The sequence below is a fragment of the Emys orbicularis genome, chromosome 6 (assembly GCF_028017835.1).
Source record: "Emys orbicularis isolate rEmyOrb1 chromosome 6, rEmyOrb1.hap1, whole genome shotgun sequence".
Classification (NCBI taxonomy): Eukaryota; Metazoa; Chordata; order Testudines; family Emydidae; genus Emys; species Emys orbicularis.
The window spans coordinates 135,552,844-135,570,881 of NC_088688.1; the positions used below are offsets into that span (position 1 = coordinate 135,552,844).

An 18,038-nucleotide genomic window follows, 5' to 3' on the forward strand; every position below is an offset into this window, starting at 1 on the left:
CTCTTCTTGGGAGAGAGGTTAGCATTTAAGGATGGCACACTGTCCACGGTGTTCAAATGGGAACTGCCTGATTCAGAGAGCATCCAAGGAGAATCTAATTTGAAGGGGAAACACCCTGCATGTGCTTCTATTATCTGAATGATTTAGATATTTTGACAGGCACTGTAAGGTGGTAACTCATCTTTTTAGGGTGTTGGAAAGTAGCAATATATTCCTCAGAAGATGTCAGCATGAAGCTTCCAATTGTTAACACTTCCTACAAAAATCTTTTGTAATGAACAGTTATGTTTATGAGCAGCATAATGTTTGTAATTACTGTAATAAAAAAAGACACCAGACAACAGATTTAAAAAACATATTTCAACTGTATTTCAACCACATTCTCTTTCAAACTGTGAAAAATCTATTCAGTTTGGTAATAAACCCATATGCTCTAGACTACTTTGTAAGCTTGACTCAGCGTTTCACATGCCTGAAGTTAAGATACTTTTCCTCTGCCTAACTAAAGAGAATTTATCAAGTTGCTCACTGAAGAGTTGCATGTCTGTCACATTCACAAGACGCTCTATGACCTGCTTCACATTATGGTAATTCGGGGATTTGTTTGGTTTAAGGATTAGGCAGAGGTAACCAATTCTCTAATATTTTCCCTATTTATTTTTATATAAACGACAGAGGGGAGAAACAAAAAACAAATGCTATGATGAAGCCAACATTCAAACCATTTAAAATTAAAGGACAAATTAAAAGAATTCATAATTATTCCACACCAGTCCTCTATCAGTCATAACAAAGGCCTATGTCGCTAAAACAGTTGATGTCTGTTACAGTACTGTATCGTTTACACAGAAGAACATGGTAAGCCATCTTGAATTCAAAGCTTCTTCCTTCCCCATGTCAAGTTTTCCCCTTTTTGTTTAAAAATATGAAATCAGTTTAAGTCCTGTAGATAAGACTCAGCATGTGAAAAATTCTCAGGCCTGCAGAGCACAGAATTGCTGAAATACAGCCAATATGTGATGGTCCAATTCAGCTGTAAACAGAAGGTTCTCCAAGGTCAGCATGTACTGCTGGATTATCTGATGATGCTGCAGATAGAGACAGACACCTTTATTACTCTTATTTGCCTTTATGTACCAAAACATGCAGACAACAGAACATGCATCAAACACAGCAGCCAAATTTTTGGCCAAAACTTAGGGCTACACGGGTGCTGGGCTAGGCTGCACGTAATTTCTACCAGCTGCAAGGAAGGTGTAGCCTGGAGAGATGACAGGATGTAGGAACTGCATTTGCGTTTATATCTTGTATTGCTAAGTGCTTGTACTCTCCCTGTGCAAAACAAGCTGGAAGATGCTAGCAATGGTGACTCTACAGTCTGATCCTGAAGTGAGTTTGGGGGGGGGGGGGTCTCTGCACATGCATGGAGGTAACTGTAGGCTTGGGCCCAAATACACACTAGGAGGCCATGTAAACTTTATTTACACATATGGGAGAGGAATCCACGTGAAGAATTACATACCACATCCTGTGCAGTCACCAACCAGTATTCACAGAAAGGAACACTTTCAATTTCTTGGCCTGTCACTTTCAGCCAAGTCATCTCAAACTTTTATCTTTTTACACAGGTTACCAGATTTTAAAAAGAGACAGCAGAGTTCCAAAATTCTTGTGGTTTAATAGGGGTCTTTAAACATTCCCTCCCAGGGCTGCAGTCATTTCATAGATATGTTACAACTACCCTCTCAATCAATTCTTGGCACTTACATATAATAGCACCTCTTAGTGGATCTGAAAGTGCCTTTACAAGCATCAAGTCTTGATATATCCCTTCCGCTTTGTATTTACATCCATTTTACAATGGAGGGAAAGTTAACAAATCGTGTACCTACAGTAACAGTCACTGGCAAACCTGGGATTAGAAGCAAGGAGACCTGCGCACAATCCCCTGTGCTAACCAATTAGGACAACCCTGCCCCAGCCAGCTGTATTTTAATGAACTGAAGTGGATGAGGCTAGATGAATAGGACTGATTTTCAAATCACGAAGCATTATCTACCTGCTGAATGAGACCAACCTGTAAGAAGATCTGCTGCAGTCTCTCTATACAGTTCTTGTACCAAGGCGTAATTACATCAATCCCACCAGTTTCACACCGCACTAAATGCTCTGTTAATATCATAATGAAACGCTAAAAAAAAAAGAATAGTTTTAAATGAAGTACTGGTTAAGCAGGTCTTGGAACATGAAGGAAACTCACTCATTTTAGATAAGTATGTATTATTCTGAACAAAATAATCCATGAGATATTCTACAGAAGTTATGAACAGTCAAGTCTGAATAATTCATTTAAATTGAGAGATACTAAACACTGCATTTAGACAAACACTGCCTTTTGCTTGTTCAAGAAAGGCGCAATCCAGTATAAGAACTCCTTTATGCAAACACTTTGAAGTTGAACAAGTCCTCTCTAGGGGAAACCTAGAAGTTTCTTGCTCTGGAGTGGCTAGACCACATTACTAGCTTCCATAGTAAAGCTATTCATCCTTCCCCACACCTTCCAAATTCTAGTCCCCTTAAAAGTTGACAGTTGCCAGAGGGATGAAATCCCACACCGTTACCTGGAATATAACAAGGAAGAGATTCTTTTGTTCACTCTGAGCAGACTCTACTTTCTCCTGCAAGCGTTCTATCTGCTCTTCCAAGGGTCCATCTTCCCTATCGCTGCTTCGGTCATCGTCATCGTCGTCATCATCACTGTCTCGCTGGAAGTGAAAGTAATGAAGTTACTGACGCAGCCAACCTTGGTAAAGTTCGGCTAGTGAGATCCGGGTAGTGCCCATAGTACGAGGCACGTGCATGGCTGCTCGCACCTTGCCTAATGAGGCTTGATGGAAGTGGAGCTGCTCTGTAATCATTTATCACTACCGTACATTGACTGCATTCGTGGGCTGTTTGCTATATGAATGTGCTGCTTTAGTTTACATGGGGCTGGAAGGGAAGAGGAATAGCTCAAGACAGACCACTTTTGAGCAAAGACTTGCACTGAGAAGAGACACCGCCAGGACAGGACAAGGCCTGGGAACCAGGAGAGCAAAAGAACTGCGACAGGTTTAAAAAGGAAGATTCCTCCTCCTCCTCCCCCCCCCGCCCAAGAGGTGGGGAGTTGTCCGGTGGAACCAGACACACGCCCACACTCAGTGGGGATGTCTGAAGAAGTTAGGCCGGCTTCATTTACCTGCCAGGGACGGTACGGTTGTTTTAAAATCTTTGTTTCTACTGCTAAAAAAAACCATCTTGGTGTAGAAAGGCTGTCTGGTCAATGCACACACCACTGGTCACAGACTCCTGAATGGAAGAACAGCAGGTGCCAGAACTCAGTAGAATCTGGTGGGTGTGCACAGTTAATAGCCTGGGTGCTGGGCCTGGTCTAAGAGTACCCCGGGAGAGGTAAAGGCACGAGGCCCGACACTGGAGAGGGTGCACTCTGACACCAGGAAGGGGACAGAGGTGCAGTTAGCCTTTGTAATTGTGACATGGGCTCATTGTGATGCTCCTTAGCAAAGAAAAATTTAGATAACAGTTACTGTCTGTCCCTAATCTATTTTAAAAAAAAACACAACATCTTCAGAACCTCTTAGCAACTAGCCATGAGTCAGTTAAGGGAAGTTATACAAAACTAAATGCAGTTTAGTAGGAAATAAGGAATTGGGCAGATTAAGGTTTTGATTGCAGGTATTATTTGCTTTGTTAGTCTCACAAAAGATTGTTTTCCTGCAAATCTGTCCATAAATTAACAGCTATAAACTTCAAATATTTGTAGAAATACTATATGCAAAAATAATTTAGGATGACAAAACTAGGGCCCTGTGTGAAGTAATAAAAGAGGTGTGATTGCCTGCATAAAAACTGACAAGCAAGTACTTTTCTTCCTCTGCAGCTCCAGACGTAACCTTTCTTAAAATGGCGGATATCAGCATTACAACATTAAAGGTCCAGTCCTCTAAGGATGTAGTGCAGGGGAGCATTGTTCACACAACACAGCCTACAATATTGTTCAGAACTGAATTTCAGCATAATTGGAAGTGCATTAAATAAAACTAATTATGCTGAAGATAAATGGAGAAGACATTCAAGGTACTAAGTGCTTCTAATGCACATACAGACTTTGCGTGGAGGGGCAAGACTCAATTTTTTCCACAAGTATAGTTTGGGATGTCAGAAATCAATCAATCAGTTTCTTCAGACATTATCAGCTTTCCCATTTAATCTATTTTGGTATTCAGTTATCCTTGGAACCAAAATGTAGCGTTTAAAGACTTACCTTCTCATATAGGAACTTTTGGGGGTACAGTCACACATGAGCATTCAAAATCAGGGTGGATAAAAATCAATGATTTAAAAAAAATTGGATTTTTTTGATAAAATGCTTTTTGAGGAAAAGACCTATTTTAATTAAGATATCTTTGAGCTATAATGCATCTCATCATGGAATAGGGATTATAAATTCTAATTCTATAGTATGAGAATATATTCATGTAATGTTTAAGAAAAGTTTTATAAATGAGTTCCAACAGTTCATGGATTAGGGACTCAATTTTATGGGGTTCCAGGGGCTTCTGTATAGATTATTTAGGTTAATCTTTCTATCTACCCAATTGGACTCAGTGCTCAGTCTAAAAGATACCATCAGAGATGCTTAGTTTTGCAGTTCTTAAACTGTGGATTTGTGTCTCCAGAGATAACATGCTTGTTAACAGCAAAAATGTTTTTAAATAAATATATAATATATAGAGGTGAGAAATAACAGAGCTCAACTGTATTGTCCCTCTGCAAATTTGTGTACACAGAGTCAATCCCTTACCTCTCTCTAAAAGTGCAAAGTTTCAAAAAGTTCAATGAATAGAAGATTGTTGGGGGTGGAATAGATCTGGACAGGGAGAAGAAGTCTGGAGATAAATGTGAGAAGCGAAGGACATATGCTTTTTTTTAAAAATATTGTATGTTTGCTGTTGAAGAAAAAAATTCAGAATGCATAATGTTGTTGTTTTAGTTAAATAAAACAATTTAAATGTTTGTCTGGTGATGTTCTCCTCCTAATACAGCATGGCAAGAAAATCCTCCAAATATTAATGATTAACCTGTTGACTGGAGATCTGCAACTACAGTAAAGCTGAAATACTGAAAATACATTCTTGTGTAGCAATGGAAATTGTAACAGAAAACAAGATTGAGTTAGGTGAGAGGTAGCTGTCACTGAAGCATCTATAATTGGCAACAAAAAATTAGTGTTCTTTTGTAGTTAACTTATGAGAAAGACCAAAAAAGTAGTAAAGGAATGTAAACTGAGCTCCATTTACTTTGACTTCTTGGCTGTAACAGCCTTTACACAGCTGTATCTGAAGATCATGTTAGGGCAGGTCTACACTTACTTCCTGGTCCGGCCGTAAGCAATCGATCTTCTGGGATCGATTTATCGCGTCTTGTCTAGACGCGATAAATCAATCCCGGAAGTGCTCGCCGTCGACGCCGGTACTCCAGCTCGGCAAGAGGAGTACGCGGCATCGACGGGGTAGCCTGCCTGTCGCGTCTGGACCCGCGGTAAGTTCGAACTAAGGTACTTCGAATTCAGCTACGTTGAATTTGCGTACCTTAGTTCGAAGTGGGGGGTTAGTGTGGACCAGGCCTTAGTATCACAATCCCTGTGGAATCCAAGTCAATATCTAAGTGCCACTGATGTTGTAGAAACATTAACAGCATATTTATTTTGTCTCTCACAGAGCAAGTCTCTCATCAGCCGACATGCATCTTGCCACAGAAAAAGTAGGATTTAGTCTGAAATGCAGTAAATGTGAAAAGTACATGGCTTTACTTCAAGCTAATATATTTACAAGATACAAAACAAGATACATACTCGTTTGTGCTGCCTGGCTAATCTTGCTTTAGTCTCCTCTAGCTCCTTTTGTATCTTCACTACGTGCTTGTTCATCTTACGAATCGTGGAGTGTAAGATCTCCCAGATATAGAACCTAGCAGAGAACCAATTATAACCTTACTGTAGCCGATAACAAAATACAAAACACAGTAAACTGATAAAGAGCAGAGAGAAAAAAAAAAATCACACGTCTAAAATTTTAGCTGTATTTTAGCCTCAACCTTCTTACTCAGACTAACAGCAACAATACAGGTTTCAAGTGTTACCAGAATGTATTAAGTGTACATACTTTATTATAGAAATACATGTCCAGGAAGAATTTTCCAAAGTTTCAACTATAACCTGAATTCCTTTGCAATTTATGCAACTTATGCACATGAAGTACAAATAGTAGTAGTAGGGGAGTACACTTAAACAGGTGTGGCTTCCTATTACAAACAGTGGGATCTTTCCTCTATTTTACCTTGAAATATTAGTGGTGTTTTATTTTGAATTCATTCAGGAATGCATGAGGCACATCATGGATCTGTTTTGTTAGAATGTTTTACGTCAAGGGAGTTAAAAAATGTCAAGATGCTAGAGTCTCCTTAGGATACTGCCATGTGGTATCCTTTTCTCTCAAGCCTTGTTTACTTTAAGAGATTCTTTAATGGTTTGGATACTCACTGTAACTATAACTATATGAACAAATAAATTGACTTTTAAAAAAGTAATTATCTGAATACAATGTACTATTAACTTATAGAACTGTGAGTGATAAGTATAATTCACAAAAGGTACTAGCAACAATAGTACTTGCAATTATAGAAGATAGTTACATGAACCACAGTCTGTGTCTGGGACATCCTCCCCACTCTCAATTAATTATTATTTGTATTGCAGCAGCACCTAGGAACCTCAGCCATATACCATGTCCCCATTGTGCTAAGGTGCTAAACTAGTGCAGAACAAGACAGTCCCTGTGCCAATGAGCAGTTTGCATGGTGACTGTAGAGGTGTACCTTCCTCAGAGGCACATTGAAGTTATAAGTCATTGTCCAGAAACTAGACGAGATGGATTTTTGGGTTCATTGTAAACCTGCACCTCAACTCTAAATGGAGAATGTTGAATGACAAATATCCTTTTGGAGGGGTTGACACATAGGTTGTGTATGAAGTGCAAAGGTAATTTTTTTTTTTTTTTTTAATTGATTGCTTACCATAATAAAGCCAAGTAAAAAACTAGTATTCAGTGTACATTATCCACAAAGTGAAAATATGTCTAACCCAACTGAATGTTAGTTTCAACAGAGAATTGATTTTGTTACCTAGTAAAATCATGAGCAAGCTCTGGAGAGAAGATCCAGTTTGCTACGGCAGCACAATCAACTATCTGCGTCCGAATCATCTTATCCACAAGCACAGCAATCATCTGCATTGTGGGGGAAAAAAGAAAAAAAATCTGTTTACTATATTATAGCATTACGATACCTATGGTAATAAGAAATATTCAATCCTACCTGTTCATTGCTGGTGTGAAACATAGGATGCAACAGGTAAAAATACCCCAGTGACCCCTCCGCTCTCAACAGCTGTCATTAGCTAGTGTAGCATGAATGCCCTCTGTAAAGGCAGCTGCTTCTCTAGAAGCCTGCTGCAACAGTGTGTGTAGATGAGTTTAACTAAAGGTGCAATTTTAACCAGATATGGGTAAGCTGGTGTGACTGTCACACTGAACTAGTTTTAAGATTGTCCACACACAGTGTTCACACTAGAAGACCTGCAACAATTTAACTAAATCTGTATCTACATTTAGTTCAATTGGTGCACTGCTTTGAAGTGAACACTAGCTACTGCTGAATCACACAGCCAAAGAATTAAGGTTATATTTACCTCAATTAAGTAACAGCCACATCACAAAACCAGTCTGCCAGATTAGTTGATCCAGTCAATTCTACAAGCACATTGCCTTGAGCCCATGTTTATCGTAACCACTTTTTATTTTTTATTTCAAGTAATATCTGCATTCAGAGCAAGTTCTAAGTGATAGACTTCTATTTCTCACTTTGAAGCATTTGCCCAAGTTTAGATTTTGTAAAACAAACTCTTACAAAACTTAAGACCAAGAGAAATGATTCCATAATGTTACCCCCCCAATGGAAATGGCAGTTTTAATAAGAGACATTCTCTTGCAGGGTTAGCAACCCAAACATCAAATTGCCATCAATTGAAATAAATGCTGAAAGGAGGTAGCATAGTGAGAAACAGATAAAAATTTGATATCTAATCTAAGATGCTGTCAGTAACACCAGTAAATACATTTTGAATTCTTTCTAATATACAATTTAAGTAAACAGTGGCCAGGCCTCTTTTTTTTTTTTTTTATTAAAGTGAGAATAAATTGCAACTTTGTCTTTGCAAACAATTCAGTTTCTAGGCTTTTCAGCGTTCATTCTGTTGTTTCCCATGATCGTGAGAATGTAAGCTTCAATAAACATCTGAAACCACCCCTCTTACCTGTGGATGGTTCTTCCAGACCTCATACACAACCCTCAGCACATGGAGCTTCCCCTCATCACTTTCAGCGAGGGTTTTGAAGACTTCATGAAACCTTATTATAAGAAAGAAAAGCGCTCAGTGGATGCACAGCAAGTAGTTGAAGTGGTCCAGTAAAAGTTTGGTAGAGAGTGTGCCTATGCAGCCTATGGCAGTGAGCCTCCCAGTCCAAGTCAACAGACCTGGGCCTGTACTACAGCACTAACAATAGCCGTGTAGACATTGCGGCTCAGGCTAGAGCTAGGGAGGAGGGCAGGTTCAGAGGCCAAACTGCAACTTCAAAGCACTGTCTATGCAGCTATTTTTAGCACAGTAATATGAACCCCGCAAGCCTGAGTCCATGGGCCCGGGCTGGGAGCCTCACTGCTACAGGCTGTGTAGACATACTCAAGAGTACCGAGAAGTCACCTACTACAGGACAGGCCCAACAAAGAAAGTAACAGACACCACTAGCTGTCACCTACAGCCCCCAGCTAAAACCTCTCCAGTGCATCATCAAGGATCTACAACCTATCCTGAAGGACGATCCCTCACTCTCACAGACCTTGGGAGACAGACCAGTCCTCGCCTACAGACAGCCCCCCAACCTGAAACAAATACTCACCAGCAACTACACACCACACAACAAAAACACCAACCCAGGAACCAAACCCTGCTACAAAACCCCAGTGCCAACTCTGTCCACATATCTATTCAAGGGACACCATCATAGGACCTAACCACATTAGCCACACCATCTGGGGCTTGGTCACCTGCACATCTACCAATGTGATATATGCCATCATGTGCCAGCAATGCCCCTCTGCCATGGACATTGGCCAAACCGGACAGTCTCTACGCAAAAGAATTAATGGACACAAATCTGACATCAGGAATCATAACATTCAAAAACCAAGAGGAGAACACTTCAACCTCTCTGGTCACTCAATAATAGACCTAAAAGTGACAATTCTTCAACAACAAAAAACTTCAAAAACAGACTCCAATGTGAAACTGCAGAACTGGAATTAATTTGCAAACTGGATACCATCAGATTAGGCCTGAATAAAGACTGGGAGTGGTTGGGTCATTGCAAAACCTGAACCTGATTTCCCCATTACTAATTTCTCCTTTCTATTACTCACACCTTCTTGTCAACTGTCTGTAATGGGCCACTCTCTTACCACTTCAAAGGAGATTTTTCCTCCCTTGGTACCCTGCTGTTAATTGATTTATCTCGTTAGACTGACCTCACACTTGGTAAAGCAACCCCCATCCTTTTGTGTATTTATACCTGCTCCTGTATTTTTCACTTCATGCATCTGATGAAGTGGGTTCTAGCCCACGGAAGCTTATGCCCAAATAAATTTGTTAGTCTCTAAGGTGCCACAAGGACTCCTCGTTGTTTTTGCTGATACAGGCTACCACAGCTACCACTCTGAAACCTGTCACTGTGACCAATTCATGGCAATTCTCTAATAGGCCATGTCTACACAGGAACACTTCGGAAAGTTAAGGCATATGAACTATTAGTTTGAAACCGATGAGGGTTAAGTCCTCCATGTGGATGATCTCAATTTGGAGTAAAGCAGAACAATTAGGCTGCGGCAAGCCAGGGTGTGAATCTTCCCCACACTAGCCTGCTGTGGTCTCTTGGTCTGTGCATGCCCTGATGACACATGTTAAAGCATTCTAACAAACTGTTACAGTGAGTCATCAGGGTGCCCTGAGTTCGACCACAGCAGGCTAGTGTGGAGTAATTCAGACCCCGGCTGGATGCAGTCTAATTGTTCATGTAGACAAGCCCTTAATGGAATTTAGTCTACAGCGAAGTATTGCCACTTTTCTCCTGAATGAGAGCAGCCACGCATAGATTTAACATATGAACATTGACTTTACACCTTTAAAAAGCAACAGAGGGTCCTGTGGCACCTTTAAGACTAACAGAAGTATTGGGAGCATAAGCTTTCGTGGGTAAGAACCTCACTTCTTGCATCTGAAGTAGTGAGGTTCTTACCCACGAAAGCTTATGCTCCCAATACTTCTGTTAGTCTTAAAGGTGCCACAGGACCCTCTGTTGCTTTTTACAGATTCAGGCTAACACGGCTACCCCTCTGATACTTTATACCTTTTGTTGATTTGCCTTAACGTATCTGAGTGCCCTAGTGTGGACATGCCCTTGCAGCATATAATCCCATATGCAGAACTAGTCTAAGTTTCATCAAGAAAACCTAAATTAGTGAGAGACACCAAGCCTCACTCAGTACAACTGCCAAAAGAAAAATATGGAATTTTTAGACCATGCTACATCAGTTATGAGCAGGGAAAATGACTAGGACGGTGTTTGATACATCAGATAACCCCTTTCTGAGCGGGCACTTCTCCCATGCTTGGGTGAGCTTACCTCCAATTTTCCTAGAAGATTATAGCACGCTGGTAGAAGGTCAGCTATGATATTTCAGACAGATAGCTTTCTGTTACAGCCTCCATTTCGATACCACTCCAACTATCACAACTGAACCCATCTTGTATCTTAACTACGGAAGAGCTTGCAGTGTCTAATACCAATATATAAATGATGTTGTCAGACCTACTTCCGTCCTTAGCCATACTCTGATGGGACCAAAAGACTCTCCAGTTCTTTTACGAGTCCCCCAGGACTCTAGCAGGGTTCACATGTGGGCATTAAAACATGTACCCATGCCATGCCCACTTAAAGTGCACTGGTCCGGGCAGGTGTGGCGTGGGCAAAAGGATGCACAAATTTGCTGCTGTGTCCCTCTGGGCTCACTGTGGGCACTGGGAAGTGTGCTACCTATTGCTGCACACTTCCAGGTGAGCAACAAGCTAAGGCATATCTCAGAACATGCAGAATCTTGACCTATCCACATGGAGTAAAATACACATTATGATCTCTGCTTGGATAGTAAGATTCACACTACCACCCCCTTTAATTTAATAAAAAAAAAAAAAAAGAGCTATCAGCTCTTCTCTCCTTCCTTACTTTCACATTACACTGTGCAACATACAAAACACTGAAGCTTGTGGAAGAATAGCTCTACCAAGCAAGTCACTGTTCTAATCAAAATGTGTTCCATAAACCCAGAAATAATGCATTTATCACTTACTTTGCCAGAGCACTGAATGAGTGGCTGAACGACTTGGCAGCTAAATGGAGCAGAGTCTGTACAAAAACTTCTATTTTCAAGGGGTTAAAGGTGAATCCTTCATCTGAAAGTTTTCAAATTGAAACAGTGGGTTAAATTAAAATCAATATTATAAGTATTTATCAAAATCTAACCCTGCAAACAAAGCACTGAAGATAATTCATGGTTTCTTTATTTTGCAAAACTTAAGATTTAGCACTTGAGCTTTGCAGCCTGAACAGGGAATCAGTCAATGCTTTCTAAAAGCTGCAGTTTTATCAGCAACTCCCTCAGACTGCCAGGTGCCGCCACGCAGAGATAGTCTTACCTCGCTGACACGCAGCTACTGGAGTACATTTAGGACTACACTACATTACTCCCTTATCCTCTATAGGAGGCGATCCTCAAACTCTTGTTTCGTACCAGCAGGGAAGACTCCACACCCATTTGAAAGTTTTATCAAACCTAGCAAAAAATCTACTGCTGACTTTCAAAAGCACTCATATCAACATCTTTCTTTTCAGAGGATAAACAGCAGTTTAATCCCTTTAGGATTCCTATAACCCAGTGGTTCTCAAACTTTTTTCCCCCCGCGGATCATTTGAAAATTGCTGAGGGTCTTGACGGACCACTTAATGATCTTTCCAAATGTTGTTTGTACTGTTAGCTAACTATTGTAAAGCGCTTTGGATAACAGGGCTATATAAAAAAAACCTAAATAATAAACAATGTGTTTTTGTTCTACAAATAAAAGCACACAACTCATATTTTAATATCAGTAGTCTCTCCCTCTCTCCCCTGCCACAGTAGCCTCCGAGCTGGGGCTGGGAAGGAGGGGGTTCTCTCCCCGGCAGCCGCAGCCCTGGAGCTGGAGAAAGTCGCCTCTTTCTCTGACCACTGCAGCCCTGCACGTCCCAAATTCCCCCCCATCCCCTCTTCTCACCCCACTGCCTCCCCAACTACCTCCTATTTCCCCCACCTCACCCCACTGCCCCCTCCCACCTACCCCCTATTCCCCCCCAAGGCCACCACCTCGCCTTACATGTGCATCTTCTCCAGGGTCCAGGCACCTAATTAGTGGAGCCACGCCTGCACGGCTCCACTAACTAGGTGGGCAGCCCTTTGTTCTCTTGTGTGCGGCCGCCCAGGCGCGCACCTTAGAGGGAACTCTCCACAGTTTGAGAACCTCTGCTCTAACCCATTTTTCCCCTGACTTGGGACACTCCTACACCACTTTATTATCTCCATGTAGTTTGATTTTTATAGATTAAAATAGGTGCCTGTACAATCTCACATATTACTGAATTATTCAAGTTCTTTTTCACCCAAGCTACCAACTTTAGATGCGACTTCTCAAACCTCTCTTCTAAGACATCTGAGAACAGATAAGCCCTGGCCAGAAAGACGCTGGATGTTTAGAGCATGGGTGAGGCTGGGAAGCGAGCTCAAGTCAAGGCCCCCTTACAAGAATGTCTATTTTGTTTAGACCAGGGGAATGGCAGCTGGAGCTCTTAGCTGTTCTCAACTGCTAAGGTAATCTATAAAGAGGCAATCTCTCTCATACTTAGGACACAAAGCATGTTAAATTTTCTACTAATGCCAAGAACTGCATCCCGATGGTGAAGTTTGAGGGACTATTTCATTCTTTCATACTATCCTTGTCAGCAACAGCCACCCAATAGTACATCCCATACCAGTTTACTCCTTCCTACCACTATCCCATTGATAAGAATGGGTCCTGTCTGTGGGGCAAGAGAAACAAAAATACACTCAACGTTTTATATTGGTTCCGTTTTCTGTTAAGTGATGCTAAATGGAGAAAGTGTACAAGTCATGAGGCAACGTACCAGGCACAATTCCTACTTCGATAGGATGGTGAAAGTAGTTTTGAACACAGAAGAAATGACCTTTAATGCCCAATGTCAGATATCCTTACCGTCATCATCATCCTGGTTAGGATTGGGCACATCTTTTAAGATGCCGAAGATTTCATCATTACTTGTCTTATTTTTAATGGCAATGGTCAAACAGAGTGCAACAGTGTATCCCGGAAGAGACTCTAAACAGAAGACAAAAGGTCTGATCATCTTCAAAATTAGTTGCAATGAATAAGGGTTACTTTTATGTCAGCTTGTGCATTTTTCAGAAAAGCATACACTTTTCCTTGAACAACTAAAAAAAAAAAATCAACAATTACTGCTTTGTATTAATAGAACTGAGATTTTGGCATGCTGGAAATGGGATTTTGCAGCAAGCTGCAGGCTCTCATGCGATGTCTGGACCACATGCAGCCAACTCACAAATCTCCAATTTCTCTCAAGATGTGAACTTATTTTAATATTCAGTGAATAGTTAAATTATGTAATGACACTTCAAACCGCATCCACAATTCCAGGCAGCGAGGACATTAAGAGCTGTGGCAGCACCTCCCCACATAAAAGCTTTGCAAAACCAGTACAGTCCTTTCTTCCTCCCAAGTCCACCCTTTCCTCTATTCCAGCAGCAAAAAGTTATCCACACCTAGATACGTCTAATCTTTTCTGCCTTTCAACACTCCCCTTTTGGATCTACCCAAAATCTTGCTGCTACCACCCTGCTCCTCACGTCACTGTCCACATCAGCAGCCCCAGAGAATCCTTCCTTCCTATCTGCTACATCAAATTCAATCCCCCCTTGGCCTCAACTTTAGAGGGTTTACATAGCCGTTCCTTTGCCTACATCTGTGCTCCAATTTCTTCCTATTTTGAAGAGTCTCTTCATTTCCTTCTCCCGCTCACCTTTGTGCCTTCAATTGTGACACTCCTTATACTTATGGCACTCATCCGTTTTTTCTTCACAAATAATCTCTCCATATCACTTTTCACCTTAACTATTGTCTTACTCCTGTCTGTTTGCTTGCTTCACTTATTAGACAGAGTTCTTCTTTGGAGCTTACCAAGAGCTCTTTCGTTTGTTTCTGAAACAAATGTGGCACTCAAAGAATAGTAGACTCATAGACTTTAAGGTCAGAAGGGACCATTATGATCATCTAGTCTGACCTCCCGCATGATGCAGGCCACAAAATCTGACCCACCCACTCCTGGAATAATTCTCTCCCTTGACTCAGCTGTTGAAGTCCCCAAATCATGATTTAAAGACTTTAAGTCACAGAGAATCCTCCAGCAAGCGACCCCTGCCCCATGCTGCGGAGGAAGGCGAAAAACCTCCAGGATCTCTGCCAATCTACCCTGGAGGAAAATTCCTTCCCGACCCCAAATATGGTGATCAGTAGAACCCCGAGCATACAGGCAAGACTCTCCAGCCGGACCCTCATTTTACCAGCGATGGCACGTTATTGCCTAATTGACTAAAATCACGTTATCCCATCAAACCATTCCCTCCATAAACTTATCTAGCCTAATCTTGAAGCCAGAGAGGTCTTTCGCCCCCACCGTTTCCCTCAGAAGGTGGTTCCAAAATTTCACCCCTCTGACGGTTAGAAACCTTCGTCTAATTTCAAGCCTAAACTTCCCCACGGCCAGTTTATATCCATTTGTTCTCGTGTCCACATTAGTACTGAGCTGAAATAATTCCTCTCCCTCCCTGGTATTTATCCCTTTGATATATTTAAAGAGAGCAATCATATCCCCCCTCAGCCTTCTTTTGGTTAGGCTAAACAAACCGAGCTCCTCGAGTCTCCTTTCATACGACAGGTTTTCCATTCCTCTGATCATCCTAGTGGCCCTTCCCTGTACCCGTTCCAGTTTGAGTTCATCCTTTTTAAACATGGGAGACCAGAACTGCACACAGTACTCCAAATGAGGTCTCACCAGCGCCTTGTATAACGGAAGCAGCACCTCCTTATCCCTACTAGAAATACCTCGCCTAATGCATCCCAAGACCGCATTAGCTTTTTTCACGGCCACGTCACATTGCCGACTCATAGTCATCCTGCGATCAACCAGGACTCCGAGGTCCTTCTCCTCGCCGTCACTTCCAACCGATGCGTCCCCAGCTTATAACTAAAATTCTTGTTAGTCATCCCTAAATGCATCACCTTACACTTCTCACTATTAAATTTCATCCTATTACTATTATTCCAGTTTACCAGGTCATCCAAGTCTCCCTGCAGGATATCCCGATCCTTCTCCGAATTGGCAATACCTCCCAACTTTGTGTCATCCGCAAACTTTATCAGCCCACTTCTACATTCGGTTCCGAGGTCAGTAATAAATAGGTTAAATAAAATCGGACCCAAAACCGAACCTTGAGGAACTCCACTGGTAACCTCCCTCCAACCTGACAGTTCACCTTTCAGTACGACCCGCTGCAGTCTCCCCTTTAACCAGTTCTTTATCCACCTCTGGATTTTCATATCGATCCCCATCTTTTCCAATTTAACCAATAATTCCTCATGCGGTACCGTATCAAACGCTTTACTGAAATCGAGGTATGTTAGATCCACCGCATTTCCTTTATCTAAAAAATCTGTTACTTTCTCAAAGTATTTATAGTAAGTTATCTTCACTATGCTGTTCAACTTTTGCACACTCAGCTCAGACACTGAAAACAGAAGCCAGATTGACTTGTAGGCTTTCTTGCAACTAGCACAAGGCTGCAGTGTTCAGGCTGCAAACACTGCAGGGTAATTAACTTCAAACCAAGGTGCTTACATTGACATTTTAAAGTTTTTAGGAACCCTTTTTAGTGAATTCCCTCCCAACCTGTCCCAAATCAAAGTTTTAGACCTAAACTATATTACTGTGCCCCTCTCAGGCAATGTTTCCAGGTCAAAAGTCAGACTTTTTATTTCCAGTGTGAATTTTCTTCTATAAAGATAACTAATTTAACTCAGAAACTAGAGGTTTCCTTGCCTGATCAGATCTCAAAACAGATAATATTTTGATAACCTTTTCTTCAAAATGCGAACGCCTTCTAAGTAGCTTTTATACTTACTATTGCCTTCATCTCCATATTTATAAATACACGATGGGTTTGCAGGACTAAGGACAGAGAATGTAGCAGGAACAATATCTATTATTCGCTGATGGTATGAAAGCCTGCAAGAGAAAATTTCAGTTGTAATAGAATTACCAGTGGAATATTTTGAGGGATACCCCATGGTGTTGCCTTAAAGATGCTCTTATTTTATTATGTTTTAATTTTGCCAGAACAAAAACCAAGAAGTCTGATTATTACTACATTTTATTGAGGATAGTTCCTTCCAGACATTAAGAGTCAATGAAACCAGTTTATGCATTAATCTTCCATGGACATTTTAGATTTGAATAACTTAAAAAAAAAGTTATATTCTCAACTTCACATACTTAACTTTGCTCATACTGAAAGGTTAAGAGGAACCGTCAGTCAGGGCCACATTTTATTCAAACACTGCACATGCTATGTGGATCACAGGCAAGATACTGGTGCTACAATTTAAAAATCAATGAAATAAAGTCACCTTGACTTCTCCATTTTAACCCTCAGTTCCATCCAACCTTTATAAACATTTAAGAATTAGCCTACCACCATTTGAGGTGAGATGGAAGGGATCCACAGACAAAATATTTCTCTTTTGCCAGTCAGTGCTTTTACTCCTTCTAGGCTTCCTGACTCAAAAAGGAGCAAGTGAAAACAGTTTTCAATTGGGATTCTAAGGGCTTGTCTACACTATAAATTAGGTCGACTTAGTTTAGGCTCTTTGTGTCCACACTACTCTCCTTCTGCAGGTGGAGCGCTTCCTCACCTGGTGCGCTTGCACCAACTGGAGTGGGGCATTGGGGGGCACTGACAGCCCCACAGGGCTCAATTTCCCAGCACAGAGCCTACCAGCAAAGAAACTGACGTTCTTATCAATTTCACATTGCTATTGTCTTTGCTCAGAGCAGCCAGGCTTTGACAGCTCTGGGAGCTCCATGGGGAGCTGGGAGCCCAGGTGCTCAGTGCATGGCAGCTGGGCTCAGAGCGGGGAGCCTGGGCACCAGCCTGCTTGGAGCAGGTAGCTGGGAGCTCGGGGGCCAGCTGGACCCCCCCACCCCAGGGTGACAGCTCGAGCTGTGAGCCAGGTACAGAGTTCACAGCAGGGAAATCTACCCACCTTTCTTGTCAATTTTATGGATCCAGCACAGAGCCATGAAATTGACAAGAATTTTAGCCAACTATAAATGTAAGTAATGCAGTGTTTACATGGACACGGTTGCCCTAACTACACTGACATAAGCCCTACGCCTAGGATGTCGGTGTAATAGGGCACTTACATTGGTGGGAGCAAGGCTGTAGCGTAGACACTACCATAGTTAGGTTGACATAAGCTGCCTTACATCAACCTAACTGTACTGTAAACCAAGCCCATGTCACTTAAGCACTTTGAAAAGTTTTTCCCTTATTCCCTCCCTATCACCAGTTGCTGGACCAATCCTGAGCACCGACAACTTCTTTTTAAGTCAATGAGAATCCTGGATCCT

General features: G+C 41.5%; 1 protein-coding gene across 1 annotated transcript in view; it reads right to left on the minus strand.

The window, feature by feature from the left end:
* Positions 1-380: 380 nt before the first annotated feature.
* Positions 381-18,038, minus strand: part of NCBP1 (nuclear cap binding protein subunit 1) — a 44,633-nt gene continuing 26,975 nt past the window's right edge. The window contains exons 15-23 of the mRNA XM_065406327.1: positions 16,531-16,634; positions 13,532-13,654; positions 11,578-11,680; positions 8,432-8,525; positions 7,243-7,346; positions 5,915-6,029; positions 2,622-2,765; positions 2,078-2,191; positions 381-1,088 (exon numbers count right to left, since the gene is read on the minus strand). Coding sequence (XP_065262399.1) covers positions 975-1,088; positions 2,078-2,191; positions 2,622-2,765; positions 5,915-6,029; positions 7,243-7,346; positions 8,432-8,525; positions 11,578-11,680; positions 13,532-13,654; positions 16,531-16,634 — 1,015 coding nt within the window. The 3' untranslated portion in view covers positions 381-974. The remainder of the gene's footprint in view (positions 1,089-2,077; positions 2,192-2,621; positions 2,766-5,914; positions 6,030-7,242; positions 7,347-8,431; positions 8,526-11,577; positions 11,681-13,531; positions 13,655-16,530; positions 16,635-18,038) is intronic.